Genomic DNA, 15699 nt, shown 5'->3' with positions numbered 1-15699 from the left:
TTATACCCACGAAAATCTGCTCTAGCCTATTCACTATATTACGATCTTATACCCACGAAAATCTGCTCTAGCCTATTCTCGATCAGCTAAGCTTAAGTGCATTGGTCCCTTATCGCCGTATGTTTATAAATCGACACATGAAATGTATACACAAAAGTCGGCACGAACTTATGGGATGACCTAATACAATCATTATACTTACACTTACACAAACTATATAGGACAGTAAATAAACTCGCTAAAGATGAATCGACTCTCGACAATACACAATCGATAGTGCTATGACGTCATGCATATCAACCAATAACGTTTCTGCACTGGATAAGATAACATAGCTTAAAATTCTATATTATTGTTTTAAAAACATACAACATTTTATTATTTTTATTTTCCAATGATAATAAAAATTTTATCAAAGGCAAGAATCCATTTAAAAAATGGATTACATTGTTTTATTCCTTTTCATATGTATGTATATATATATGTATGTATACGTGTATGTGTGTGTATATACATAACACAACTGTCATACTTTAAGGATCGTAATAAATTGATATAATTTGTTAATAATTCTCCATTAATTATACAAGTTTACTTAGCATCATATTCGTGTACATATAGCAATCAATTGTTCATAATCTCTATGTTGTGATCTATTAATCTTAATTAAATAGTTTCAAAAATGTGTACTATATGATAATTGATATTATTTTGCGCTTGTATTCGTACTAGCTATCATCATTTCTACATTAACCATTAAATGCTATTTTTTCTTGAAGGATTTAAGTTAGAATAACAGCACTGTTACTTAAATTGATTATCTGAAAACACAATATAAAAAATTGTTACTTATTTCTAAGGTGCTTGCAGGATGTATGTGTCTTGTTATCATTTGCATGAGCATATTTGGTTTAAGCATAATTTCTTTGTTTTTTTCCTTTATCAAACTTTCTATGATTTTTATATGACTGAATAGATAACAGCTAAAGCTTAGGTTTAAAAAAAGTGTCTACAATAATTGATCACTCAATTCAGAATAAAATCATTACTCAACACTCCCTTGCACATTTGATCCCCATTCTATCAATATTTTGGGCTTTTCGATAAAGATGAGTAAGTACATAAAATTAGTTACACATATTAACGAACACCACTTTTAGAATGTGCTATAAGCCACTGCAATGTTATATCAATATTGTCTTTCTCTTTGCATGAAATGCTATAGCAACAGATCTCACGATCTTGAATTGCTGATAAATTCCTGAAATAGAAAGTATTTATATGACATACATTTATCATTTACTCACTACTATGACTATAATTTTTTAAATAACAAACATACATTCTTTCTATAAGCCCATTTTCATCCAAAGCAAGAGGTAAGTCCCTCTTGTTACCAAGAACCAGCACTGGTATACCAGATAGCTGAGGTTTGTCTAATAGATTGTGTAATTCATTGCGACTTGCTTCTATTTTTTCAGAATCAGCTGCATCTACCATATATACTATTGCATTCACTCCTCTGCAATATCTTTCCCACATTGATCTAAACCTTGGTTGACCTCCAATATCCCATACCTTTATAGTTACATTGCCTTTTGTTATTTTACGCATATTAAAACCAACAGTTGGGATCATATCTTCGCTGAATTGTCCTGACTGAAAAAGATTATATTCTATGAGAAATAGGTGTATACTTGTTTCATTACAGAATATAAAATAATACAGTGATAAAATATAGAAAATGTTTCAAAATAACAAATATGTTAATGTTATGAAAAAACTAATGTATAATTTTATTAAACTGCTTATGAATTGGTCACTATTCTATCTAAAATTAAGGAACAAAAGAAAACGACAACAATCAAGTTCGTTTCTTCCAGAAAATGATTGCGAAGATATGTAATTTTAAATCTTTATATTAGGGCGGGTGCAAGGTTTACATCAGTTACAAAGTTATCCCGAATGAAATATAGAATCTAACCAAAACGGTGCACGTTTTGTTCTTTTATAATGGTAAAATATGACGATTTAGTGATTTTTCAAATGAGCATGGTACGTTTTATTTAATAAAAACGCGAATAGGAATACCAATCGTTAAATTGTAACAATGAAAGCAAATTTTCGTACCGCTATAACATTTACGAAGGTGGTTTTTCCACTGTACTGCAAGCCAACAAGAGTGAGTTCCATCTCCTCTTTCCAAAAGAGGGATTTAAACCAATCCAAAATTCGATTGATGAGAGCCAACATTTTTATTCAATCGGAGGAAATCCAGCTCCACCGGTAGAAAGTACACTTAAAGTACGCCGCTCACTGACTTTGACATGTAGTCATTTGCACTCGACTACGACGTCAGTCCGTCAACTCCGAAAGTATGTACCGCGCTAGTCAGTGACTGGCGCTGACTAATCGCGCGGCACCAGTGCCTGTGATGCGTCACAAGATGCTAAACACGAATTTATCTTATGAAAAAGTAATATCTTCCACGCTAAACAAGTTTATTGCGAGTTATAGTAGATGGTGGTAGAACGATCTTGACAGTTCGGGCATTGACGTGCAGCAGAAGACGTTACAGCGATTCTCAACTAGATGTTACTCTTTGATACTTCGTTCAATTAATAATTCACTGACTAGGACGCGTTGGCGACTTCTGTTCCGTTTTCCAACAAATGTACTGGTTTATTGCACATACGCGTGCTTATGTGCACAATTTTATATCGACTAGAGAGATTCTTTTATAATATAGAATTCATATAGGGATATGAACAGAAATTTAAATTTTTGTATTTTTTATCGAAGTAAAGGACCAATTTTGTAACTATATAAATGTATTTATTGCTGCCTATGGATTTTTCTACTATTTATACTATTGTTGAAAATTCATTCTATTGTTAATATAAAGTTGTAGGAAATAAAATGAAATGTCTTCACATTAAAACAATAATGACCGTTATTGTAAGATTGCAAGTTGTATACGAAGCGGTCGCGGTAGATGATTCGCGACAGTTTCAAGCTACTATGTTACTATAGCGTTGATGGTTCTCAATCTTTCGTTTACGAAGAATAAGATTTTATCTTTTCATCGATACGTTTTTAATTATTGTTAATTTTGTTTATGCGCAAATATGAGGTAACTGTTATTGATGCTGTAAGTTATGTTTTTATTTATTATATTATTGTTCCCAAATAGCCCGCGTAACAATCATTTAAATATCGTAACATATAGATTGAGAACTATTGTCTAAGAGACAGAAAATTATGAATGCGTCACATACGTGTAGGTATTAATCCATGCAAATGCACGTTGAAAAAGAATTGTTCTTTTCTATCATGCGGTAGTTCACACAATGTACTGTATACTGTATATGCTTCAATCAATTTGTGTTTCAAGAACTTTTAATCTTGTCAATATCATAATAAATGTATCAATTCTTTTATTCAGTTCCTTCATGCATCACTGATCTAGAGGACTATATCAGCTATTTAATTAGATTACTATAGTTTCTTCTTATCTGTGCATAAGAAACAAGGGTACATAATTAAGTTCACGTTGTATATATAGAATGATTGCTTTCATTTATGTACAATTCGATGCATAGACTCGAGTTTTAAATATGTTGTATTCATCGTTTTTGCGTTTAATTCCACATTTAATGTCTGATTAATCGTTTGGATCTACTTACGTACATTGTATTCTCTCTGTCGTCAACTTTTCAATTTGAAATTGAGGTTGTAAATAAATAATAAACAATTTTCTTTATTATCCATAGAAAAATTAATTGCGTAAGCAAGTGATAAATTTGAATTGATAAGTTTTCTTGCCAAATTAGAATGTGTCTGATAAAAGGGGTACTCGAATATTATTCTCGAGATTTTTGTTCAGAAAATTTTGGTATAGTATAGGTTTTCGTGATTTTTTTTTATCGCATTAGCAAAACATTTGTAATAAAGTTTGAAAGTTTTCACTAATGAGAATTAATTGGTATCTTTGTATATTGTCTTTTTGTACAAAAGAAAATCTTTGCAAAAAAAAACAATTTTTCTTTAAAAAATATGAAACGTGAGACATGTTCGTTATTTTTCTCTAACTGTTCTACAAGTATTATGTACATAGCCGCGATTACAAAGTAATCATTAGTCTCGGTGAAGATTCTTTTTCATACGTTTTTTTTAACAACTTTTTATTCGTAATATCTAGATATAGATTCGTATATAAATTATCATTATGCGCGCGTTAATTTATGTTACCTGCTTTTACTTTTCTTTTCTTTCGCCGTTTTCTTTAACTTTCGACCTTTCTCGCGTGGCACAATAAGTGTTATTCAATAGTTTTGTTTCCTTTCCTTACGACGGTACAAAACTATCCTATCTATGTACAGAGTGTACGAAATGTGCAAAGCGAACGAAACACAAAGTGGACATTTTGTGCAAACCAATCGTATCATCATACTATCTGATTATATCTGTGGTACAAATTCGGGAATCGTATCTTAGTCGCTGTAATTTTATGGATAGATGTACAAAGAATTTCTCAGGCATACAAACATTTGTGATTTTCTTTTAGAAAGTGTGAGCAAGTATCGATAAGAATGTTAGAAAACATTGGTTTATGGGATATACGAATGATCTTCGTCACAGATCTGTTGGATTACAAGCATTCGCTTAGAAAAATAGAATAAATTTGTGCGGAATTCGGGAACTTGATGTTTGCGCTAGAAAATATAAACGTTTCTAGATATTCTTAATTCTAACAATAATTTCAACAACTGTGATGTTGGAAAATTTGATCAACAATTTAACCCTATATAATTTCATGATATACGTACAAAAAAAACGATAAAAAACCCCTTGATTAATTCGGCTCGTTTGAAGACGCGTTCTGAGTTGAAACCTTAATGTCTAGATCACAAGTGACACGACGAAATATTTTGGTAATCACAGCTTTGACGCCAGTGATCGTGTTACAAAATGAAACGCGATCTCTTGCTTTTCGTTAATGAATTTTCGCCGATAGATCACCTCGCTGTTTATATTGAGCTTTGAATGATCATTGCGCGTAATTATCAGAACATTCCAGATATTAAGGCACATCAGTTTGCTCGCAAGGCACGGATGACGTTGCTCTCTTGTCCCTTCAAGGATTCAATGTTCGGTAATTGAAAACGTGAGTTTCCTTAGCTTTGCGCGACTTCGCGATGCCTATAATATAGTCGGCATAAAAGCCAATCAGTGAAAAATCTTAAATATACAAAATCGGTTATTCATTGTCGATTAAATCATTAAATCATTCTCATCATCGATTAGTAGTCATTCTTATAGCTTAAATGATTAGTTTTGTACACTGTCTTGATTTATTGCTTCGCACATATTTCCTTTACCTTACATTTTTTTCCGTTTTCTCCTTTTAATTTCAGCTGAATGGCTTTTGAGTCGAACATATTGAATAGATGATGTATTTTATGTACAATGCTGAATATGTTACACTGTACCTAGGGCTGCCACGTAGATGAAGTATCTCTCGAAATCGAATATATGTATACGCCGGTATCGATGATTCATGTTCGACTGAAAGTAATTTTTATATATCGATTTATAACGGATATGCCTGAGTTGTGAAAAGAAAATATTCACGGAATTAGAAATATTTAAAATATGTTTAAAATCAGTATCATTAGGAAATTTGCTATTTTTGATATTCAATCCTTTATAGAATGAGTCATTTAACGTCACAAGCGAAAAATTTTTCTTTTAGTTTTATTAATAGGAGAAAACGTTTTATATAAAAAATATTGGGTTATGATCTTGAGAAAGAAATTTTTTGCGTCACGATATATTTTCGATATATGTTTCTTCGTTATATATCGATATATTTTCTTCCTTAATCATTTTTTCGTATCATTGAAATTAACAGAGAAATTTTTGGCTAACGTTAGTTGACTCACCTTGCATACGGATATGAATTTAAGCCCAGGTTTCGTACCGTTTATGTAATCGTAAAACTTGGTATGAAAGTGCGTAGATTGTGTACTATAGATCGGCCTAATTAAGATCACAAATTCTGGAATAATGAAGTATAAATTTTCTAACACCCGCGGGATCCTAGTAAAATGCAAAAGAGATCTTCCCGAATTATGTAATAAAACAACGGTCGGTGGCATTGTTACGTAATTTAATCCAAGACTCACCGTTAACTCTCTTATATAATTTCTTGTTTTTATATAATCTTAGAACCTCGCGCAAACCGATGACAGTAAAAACATTTCGCAAGTAGCTATCGTCCGGACGTATTTGAAAAGTATGTAAATCAAAAAATGATGTTTAACAATGTTCATTTTCACGAAAGGGTGGGAAAATCAAATCGGGTTATTTCAGCCGATTTAAAGTGGTGAGAGGCCATTTTTACCTAGGGGTTTGAGGGCGTGCTGCGAAAACGCTGCAATTTCACTATGGTCAATAAAAACAATTATTCTACAATTACCGTTGCGTATCGTAATACCGCTATAAATTACCATGATTGGTAATGCGATGGCGATGAAAATTACTTTTTTGTAACTTTTTAACTTAACTTTTTCTACATATTTTTATATCCGCGATCTCATTGAGACATCGATGCAATTAGTTTTCTACGTGAGATACGATTACATGAACGGCAGTGCGGCTTCTTCGTTTGTTTGCTTCCCGCGTATACTCCTTTGCAGAGGGTGGGGGGTGGATTCAAAGACGAGTTACCTTGTCAGTCGTGGCAGGTGTACGCACAGCGAACCGAAGAAGGATCACGAATACCTGAGTCACGAGGTCAGGGATCCGTGACATTGAGTCGCAACACATCCGGGAGTACCTTTGTACGTTGCTTCGTATCACACTCTTTTCCTCTCACCTTCCATCCCCTTTCACAAATATACGCTACAACGCAGTCGCAATACAGAGTAATTTTGTACTCAATGTTTTCTCCATTGGTCTCGAAGGATCATTGGACTGGAAGGGTGATAGAGCGAAGCCCGGATGCGACTCGAGGAATCGATGGAAAAAGACGAGATGAATTGATGACGGCTACGACGTAACGCGATCGGGTCACTCGGTCGTCGTGTATGATTTCCTAAGATTGAGCTCTGACGCGGCTAGGCTGTCGCCTTTCACGTAATAATCGGCCGCATCCCTTCTTCCCGACGAATTACTGTTTGTACCGCTCGTCACGCCATTGGCTTGATGGTTCTGCTGATGATCCTTTTTCATGCCGTTTGCGACTGGCTTCCTCCTCTGTTGGTAACTTTGCTGGTAGAATTCGTTGAATAGGAAGAAGAACATAGTCGCGTGCAGACCGATCCACCAAACGAACGCTTTTGGGTAATTGCAGTCGATGAAGAGCAGTTGGAACGCGTGGATCATAACCGCGATGAACTGAATCATTTGGAAGACGGTCAAGTATTTCTTCCACCAGAGATACGGTTGCAATCTCGGACCCATCGCAGCTAACAAGTAGTATGTATACATTACGATGTGAACGAACGTGTTCAAGAGTCCGAAGAAAGTAGAATGACCGCCTGGAAGGAAAGACGATATATGTTAAAAGATACTTTTGCAAATATTGGCGACAGTGAAGTGAATTGCCTTACCAGGTGTAAATTTAACGCCAAACCACACTGACATTGGCATGCAACCATGGTGAATAACGTGCAATGTCGACACGTGATCGTTCTTCTTCCTCAGTACGAAGAAGATCTACAAAAATAGGGGACAGTAAAACGACCGAGATTATCAAAGACTTTCAATGTAATTTACTTCCAGTTACTTACCGTGTCCATGAATTCCGTAAATTTGGAGAAGTAATACCACCAACAAGCGTGCACCATCTGCGCTTTGGAAAATATCGATTAGATAATCCCTTTAACGTTGTTCGTAATACGATGCACGTGGTAATAGGAGCAAATCCTTGGAGATACAGCGTTATCGCTAATAAATTATATACTCTAATGATGAAAAATTATAGAATAAATAAAAGAACAAGAATTGCAGATGCTCGAAAGATTTGCCTTTGATAGAGTTGCTTTGATGAACAGTCGTAACATTTTATTGCGCATCTTTCTGTGTATCCATTTGTGATAGTTATTAGGTGGTAACCAGTAAGTAATATCGTCGTGTGAATGGTGTCTATTTCAAATTTTTGTTTTCTACTCGTAGTCTGTTAAGTGGCATTAATTGCATGAAGCGGTTGTTTCGAAGTGTGTTAGCTTGCTAAATTAACTACAATATTCTCAAGTACTACGGAAAATTTAGTGGCATGTAGGCAGGAAAAATGATGTTATGAGTACAGAGTTGGGTAATATTGACAGAAGAGACTATGAGAAAAGAAAATATGAGAATTTTTAATTGTATCCAATCAATCGCTTGGAATATTGCTGAAGAAAACAATGTTAAAACATGTAACTGTACTCGAAATAAAAGTTTCACATTTAAATTGCATAGTTTAAAGAAATTTTGAATTATGTTTTTAAATTTCGAAATCTTCGAACTTTTAGATTTTTGAATTTTTCAATTTCAACAGAAACTTTGCCAACATTGTTATATGTCTCAATATAGAATTTATAGTTTTATCGTGTAACTAACAGATTGTGCAGAAGTTGTATTTGACATAGTGTAATGCATTTGCGTGTTAATGGGGAATATCACCCACCCTTAGTACTTGGGGTCGATCACTGTAGTCTACGGGTTGGCACCTTAGGGAATAGTCGCCAGTCAGCCATCCGGACATTCCTATCTGCAACCACAACCGCCCAGAGGCCATTCTCCGATCAATGAAAAGAATAAATAAACGAAAGAGAAAGGCATAGAAAAGAAAGGGGCGTTCGTGTGCATATTCTCAGAGAAAAATTAATCATGGTAATGGCTGGGACGCGATAGTGTTAATTAAGGCTAAACAAGAACGCGTCTTCGTCGACGTTCATCATTCCCCTACAATTTCAGTTCTTACCTATTTCTATATTCATCATTTTTTCTCCAAATTTTCCTCGGATTCAGGAGAATTTACGTAAAAGTTACAGAAAGTTTATGAATCGTTAATCAGTTTGTCATTTGATTTTTTCTTGATATCAATGGATTTAACGGAATAAAAGTTAATTCGGACTTGGACTGGCATGCAGGTATTCCAAGATGTAATTAGTACAGATTACACGATAACAACAGAAAGCAAATGTAGAAACGCAAAATACACAAGCCACAAGCGCTATAGTATAGTTTACTCCTCTTTCATAGATGGTTTCGTTCCCTGGTCGACTGCCTACGAAGCATAAGATAATTCGCATCATAGCACAATTCCACAATTTCTACAATCCAAGGCCCTTGAAAACATGAAACGTTCTATCGTCAAGAATATGCGTATACGTTGTCATAGTCACAATTAATGAAATTAGATTTGAGGATATAGAGGAATATGGAGCAGCAGATCAACGATATCTTTCTTTCATATATACTCGTACGTATACGCATATAAAAATCGTTGAACAAGATCGTTGGTGGAGGTCCGTCTCGTTGGAATGGCGGTCGATGATCCATCTGCAGAGAAAATTACGTATGACAAGACTTACCCTCACCGCGGTTGGATTGTTGCTATAGTCCACAGGCTGGCAACGGAAACTATATTGGTCCCACCATCCGCCCATCAGACTCTGTTTTTTTTTGTTTGAAAATTAATGTTTTATCTTGTGCTTTCCTCTGCATTAATCGAAGGCTTAATCGATCGAGTCCGAAATGCGTTCTTCCGCGAACTTTAAAATGCAGCACGATTACGACTCGGTTATTTGTAATCGCTGAAAGTATTAACTAAAGTTTTGCCAGTCTTTCAAAGTATTGTCCAAGCGATATTAATTTGTCTAACAACAACGAATCGTTTAATTTTGTATACTGAAGCGAGCAACCTTTCTGCATCTTGCATTGAAAAAGATATCACGTAAGAGTTTATATAGTCAATCGTTTCGTAAATATTAATTAAGCAGTGCCATTGATATCGGTCACACACAATCTCGAACTCGATGAATTAGCCGGACGTTCGATGTTTTCGCAGAAATCATTCATCGTACGATGCTAGTGTGTAATTCTTGGTTCCCTGTGGCATATTCTGATACAGGAGAGACTGATTGTGCGTGCTTATGTACCATAAGCCAAATGTGTACCATCGCAGACTTGTTCATGCAACGAATATATTTTTGAATCGGGCAACACTTTATAACGGGCAACAAAAATTCTTCAGACGACACGTTATTTGATACAACAAGATATAAAAAGGAGGAAAGAGGAACAAGTGCAACGAGGGACATTCAGTTGAAGTAGAAATGTTACCTCGTAGAAGAGCCACGCTGAGAACACCATTTGGAATAGATTATAAATTATCAGGGCGTTCTTCAACTGAAAGGGCTTCCTATTCTCCATTAGCTTTGGACCCAAAACTTTGACTCCGTATACATAGCTCAGGCAGATAAACAGAGTGGGGAACGGTGAACTCATCATGAACCAGTCCGTTGTTCTCTGATCTGAAAAAAATAAATTACAGGTATAACATTCTATCAATGCTTGATCGATTGGTATACATCAATAATTTCAAAAATTTAATCAACGTAGAGAAAACTTCTAGGACATATCAGTCTTCGATCGACCGTAGTTGATGTTGCATGGCCAGCTGCCTTGGCGTAGCATTGGTGTATCGGTCTCGACCTTGAGGTGTCTTCACGCGATATCCTCCTATACTTTTCTCGACCTTCAAAAGTTCAGTCAACTATCGCATTATTATACTATACGTTATTATACGCGTTAAAACCAGTTGTAAAATGTGTTTAATTAACTGGTCTCCTGCTGGTTTTAATAACTGACTGACCTTGGTGCGGTTTTATGGTGCTCTTTCAGTATTCTACCTTAAAACGTGATAAGTCGCTTCGATCGTGATATTTTCTTTGCTACGGGAATTTCTACTATTGAAAGTTATTCGGCGAATCTGAGAATACGGTCTCTTATTTGCGTGTTTACTGAAGAAGTTAAAAATTCTCCTCGAGACTGATGGCTGTATCTCTCAGCCGTGTGAAATGAATAATTCATTTTTGATGCAGGTTACCGCTGTATCACGAGGAATGACGCTTGCTTAATCGTATCTGCTCTCTAGCTAATAGTTTTTTTGGATCACATAATTTCTTTTCTACCGGTGATGTGTCATATAAGCGACTGATTTATGAGGCGTTATTTTGATCTTAAATTTATTGCTTAACCATACTTTTTCATCAGCACATATTATGCGAGATTTTTATTTTTTTTCCCCTTTTTTGTAAGTTTCTGTATCCGGTAACTACCTGTTGTTATAAACACATGTATTCTAACGGGCTTAACCCTAATAAATAAATGAAAAAATAAATAAATAAATAAATAAATAAATAAATAAATAAATAAATAAATAAATAAATAAATAAATAAATAAATAAATAAATAAATAAATAAATAAATAAATAAATAAATAAATAAATAAATAAATAAATAAATAAATAAATAAATAAATAAATAAATAAATAAATAAATAAATAAATAAATAAATAAATAAATAAATAAATAAATAAATAAATAAATAAATAAATAAATAAATAAATAAATAAATAAATAAATAAATAAATAAATAAATAAATAAATAAATAAATAAATAAATAAATAAATAAATAAATAAATAAATAAATAAATAAATAAATAAATAAATAAATAAATAAATAAATAAATAAATAAATAAATAAATAAATAAATAAATAAATAAATAAATAAATAAATAAATAAATAAATAAATAAATAAATAAATAAATAAATAAATAAATAAATAAATAAATAAATAAATAAATAAATAAATAAATAAATGAATAATGATATTCTATCCTTCCTTCCTGCACAAGCACTCGTCGAAATCTCCGATTCCGTGCTTCCTTAGTCGTGCTAGAAAACATGGATCAAGTCGTTCAATCATGAAACTTCTAAATTTCTGTTTCTTTATCGTTTTCTCGAGGAAAAGTTTTTATAAAGGAAAAGATAAAGAGACGAGTATTTTCAAGCATTCTTTAATATACGATAATAATGGATAAAAGTTATAAGTGATACACGCAGAATGTTTCTCCTCTGCTTTTGAGAAAGCGTTGCGAAGTTAAAGATACGTGGGGAGAAATGATATGTGGAATTCTGGAATTCCCTATCACCGATCCTTTGCAATATTAGCATGTTAGGTTTCTATAGAATCTTCTTCCACTGGGTAAACAAATATTTATGAAACTAATTTTTATACTGATATGAGTCGATATTATGCGAATAAAAATATAAGTTCTGGTTCGTTGAAATGTTAGTGATGGCAGATAAAAGCTCCAGATACCTAGCTAAAACTTTAAAATTTATGAAGTAAAGAACGAAGGCTAGAAATGTATAACTGTAGCCAGGAAATGGCCAGGAAATGCTACTATAATGTAGCATTATGAAAGAAATCGGGGTTTAAGATAGTGAGAAAAGATATTTGAAATTTCGCTATATATTCCACAATAGATTTTTTATTTTGTAATAGTTTGCTATTGATGTTATTTGAGGAATAGTCATCTGTAACTTTTATTGCTTTAATTTTTATTTATTTGTGTTCATGCTTGCGTAATTTCAAAGAAGTTTCTATTCAGGATATACCCGCATTGTCGACTATGATGGATAAAGTCTGATTTATGTTTTTGAATTCTTTTGAAAAGTTTAAAAGATTCTTTTAAAAGTTTAGTTCTTGTGGAACAGTTGTAATTTTTGCTTATCTTCGCATTAAGACAATGTTACCCCTGTACAATGTGCTTACGTCGAAGAAGACATATATGTTTTATTCATTTACTTGAACTCTTGTTTGCTTATTTATATACAATAATGTACATATATTGATATTTTTCTGATGTTATCTTTTTGAACGTAGAACTCTACTTATATTTGATTATGTATATTATTTGCATATTTCTTACATGAGTTGTTACAAGCAACTATTCCCGAATGGAGTTATAATTTGTATTCTTTATGCGTTATTTCTTATATTAATGTTTCATTTCATAACTAAACATGCATTATACATGACTATTTTATTTTCCATCGTAAATTTTGCGTCTCTTTAATTATTATTGACATTATTCTCATTATTTTTCTTATCGTCATCGTTTTTATGTAATACTTTATTGCTATTGCAAAACATTTATGAACCATAACAAGCATACTCTTAAACATACGTGCTGGTTAAGAAGAAATAAGGATGGAAGAATCATCGACTTTTTCCAACTTTGTTCAAATAGAATCTAATCATTTTACCCAGCACAATCGTATCATTTTTATTAAGAATAATCCAATTTCCATATTATCCACAGGGGACACTGGCCATGAATTCCGATCAACTGCAGATATTCCGTCTAGACCAAGGTGAAAAGCGAAATGAAAGCAGAAAAACGAGAATTGAATGGAGAGAGAGAGGGTTCAGCCATTCCTGTTCTTGCTTAATAAAATTGCTTCCAGTCACCAGTTGGTGATCGTCGCTGAGATGTTTCTCAATGTTTAAGGTTTGTTCACAATGTTTGGAAGGCGAAAAGATATCGTAAGATCTACATCTGGCCATGTTACGCGTTTGTAATGTACGTGTACGATCTCATTAGAGGCTTACCTGCATTTTTGTCGAGTATCTCGTGTAGCCGGTCTACGTACTGCATTACAATCGACATTTTTCTTGCTTTTTGCCAAGAGAACCTTAGCAAAATATCTTCCTGAGGTCAGAATCAAGGGCGTAGATTTTCACGACCAGATCCACGAGTTCCTGAAACGATCAAAGCATGAAAGAATCATCGTCGCGGTCCAAGAATGAAGGTCGATTTCGAAAGTGAATTGAGACAACATGAAGGACGCTGTGGAAAACAAAGCGGGCTCCTTGTTTGGGCCATAAAAATTCCCATAAAAGCGTACAGAAAGTGCATTTCACTCTTCGATAAACGTGTGTGGAAGCAACCTCTATTATTTTTTGATAAAAGATCTTTCTCCACCTCATAGAACTATACTTGAACGTTTTAAAAATATTTACGTAGAGTTAAACGTACGATAAGATTTAGCTTAGCATTAAATATAGAACAAGAAAGAAAAAGGAGGGACAACTGTGAGAATAATTTAAAACCGGATAGCATGGAAACGCGTAAATTCAGCTGGCTCGCGAATAGTCGGTTTCCAACTAAGTTCTGTTGTTCCATGCGTGAATGAGGGCGTATTACTTAACGTCGACGTAGAGATTGACCAGCTGATTACATAAAATGTTGTCGATTTGTGTCATGATTTTCGGCATCGACATTGAGTTAGAAGCGATTTCGCATGTGCGTATGTGCGCACCACCAAGATCGGCTCATGATCCGAAATTCACCGCGTACATTCGCTTACGAAAGTGGCCACATAATTTTTCTTATGGATTACACGATTGAATAGTCTCGCGCAACTCAAGGCCGACCATGAATTGTCACGGCCTTGAACCACTATGTCCACTATAGTTTCGTCGTTTCCAATAACGATCAGTCAAATTTCACTCGTGATCGTAGCCAAAATCGGTGATAGCTATCAACTTGCCCCACACCTATGATCCATAAGTATGAAATATCTGTTACTTCTGTTATCCTTTCAACTGGAATCCAGTTAGATTACTGAGTCGTTGCAGTTAGGAAAGGAGCTATTAATGAAGTTTCTTCTGCTAAGAAAATGAGATGATTATCACGAAGAAGCGTTAAGTGACACGTGACAGGATGTTCGTTGATTCCTCGAAACGATTTTCTCGCAAAGAATTTCGAAGATACGGAAGAGGACCTTCGCGCGAGAAGATAATTACTTGTGCCTATACAGTGGGTGCCAAGGATGATTGATCATGTCTCTGTAAACTAACTGGCCAGCAACTTATCTACATCCACCCAGCATGCTCTCTATGCTGGTGGACGGTTTGGTAACCCGTTGAATTTCGCTTTCAATACAACTCGGTCGACGAGAGAATTCTCGTCAAGGCCAATCGAGAACGGACTTGAATGGATGTCGTCATTTATCATCGGCCAGCCGGTCACCGATTTGTATACGGACGCGGAGTCTCGGGGACTACCCACTATTTTAACGTCCTACCCTTTCTTCTCCTGTTTTTCTCCCTCTCTCTCCCTCTCTTCAGTCAAAGGAAAAAACCAGAAATCAAGATTTGTCTTCGTGGATGTCAAGAAAATTGACAAATATTGACTATGGAGTTTGCACAACGCGCCATATGTCGTTGATCATATCTGTACAGAGTCTATTAGAACCAAACATCTTCTAATTTGTCCAAGTTTCTTGTTCGAATCTATTTAACTCGAGTTTCCTGTTCAAACATTGGACGAAGATTTTGCACAACGCAAATTAGAGCCCTGTTGCACAATACTTTACTAATAATACCAGTAAATTCATACAGATTACAGATTGTAGATTGTAGTGCTTTGTAACATTATTTTACAGTTGCATTACAATTCTTCCGTGGAATAGGATAATCAAATGACTTGTATTTGTCGAATGAGAGATATTCATTGCGTTACTACTCCTTAATGTCTAAACTTCTTAAATTCATAAATTTATTTATTGCAAGAAAGTTACATAAATAATAGTAAATTCTAAGATAGAATTAAAGAACAGCAACTGCGT

At 34.1% G+C, this 15699-nt stretch overlaps 2 protein-coding genes across 8 annotated transcripts in view; both read right to left on the bottom strand.

Annotated features, from left to right (window-relative positions):
- Window positions 1-560: 560 nt before the first annotated feature.
- On the bottom strand, window positions 561-2644 carry LOC100745024 (ADP-ribosylation factor-like protein 8B-A). The gene is made up of 3 exons (XM_003490970.4): window positions 2131-2644; window positions 1343-1659; window positions 561-1261 (listed from the first exon to the last, which is right to left on the bottom strand). The coding sequence occupies exons 1-3, from the start codon at window positions 2251-2253 to the stop codon at window positions 1141-1143; spliced, it is 561 nt and encodes a 186-aa protein (XP_003491018.1). The 5' UTR covers window positions 2254-2644; the 3' UTR covers window positions 561-1140.
- Window positions 2645-3508: 864 nt separating this feature from the next.
- Window positions 3509-15699, bottom strand: part of LOC100744329 (elongation of very long chain fatty acids protein AAEL008004) — a 38621-nt gene continuing 26430 nt past the window's right edge. For 3 of the 7 annotated variants that reach the window (XM_012387772.3, XM_033321737.1, XM_033321738.1), the window contains 7 exons: window positions 13679-13828; window positions 10336-10526; window positions 9585-9665; window positions 8675-8758; window positions 7797-7853; window positions 7617-7722; window positions 7075-7544 (listed from right to left, as the gene is read on the bottom strand). In XM_012387772.3, coding sequence (XP_012243195.1) covers window positions 7075-7544; window positions 7617-7722; window positions 7797-7853; window positions 8675-8758; window positions 9585-9665; window positions 10336-10526; window positions 13679-13736 — 1047 coding nt within the window. In that variant the 5' untranslated portion in view covers window positions 13737-13828. Of the gene's footprint in view, window positions 7545-7616; window positions 7723-7796; window positions 7854-8674; window positions 8759-9584; window positions 9666-10335; window positions 10527-13678; window positions 13829-15699 lie in introns of all 7 variants that reach the window. The other 4 variants (XM_012387770.3, XM_024368904.2, XM_012387775.3 and 1 more) reach the window with 4 other exon arrangements.

This window comes from Bombus impatiens, unplaced genomic scaffold (assembly GCF_000188095.3).
Source record: "Bombus impatiens unplaced genomic scaffold, BIMP_2.2 scf_0487, whole genome shotgun sequence".
Lineage (NCBI taxonomy): Eukaryota > Metazoa > Arthropoda > Insecta > Hymenoptera > Apidae > Bombus > Bombus impatiens.
Note: the sequence above shows the minus strand (reverse complement) of the source record. Positions and strands in the feature narration are given on the sequence as shown.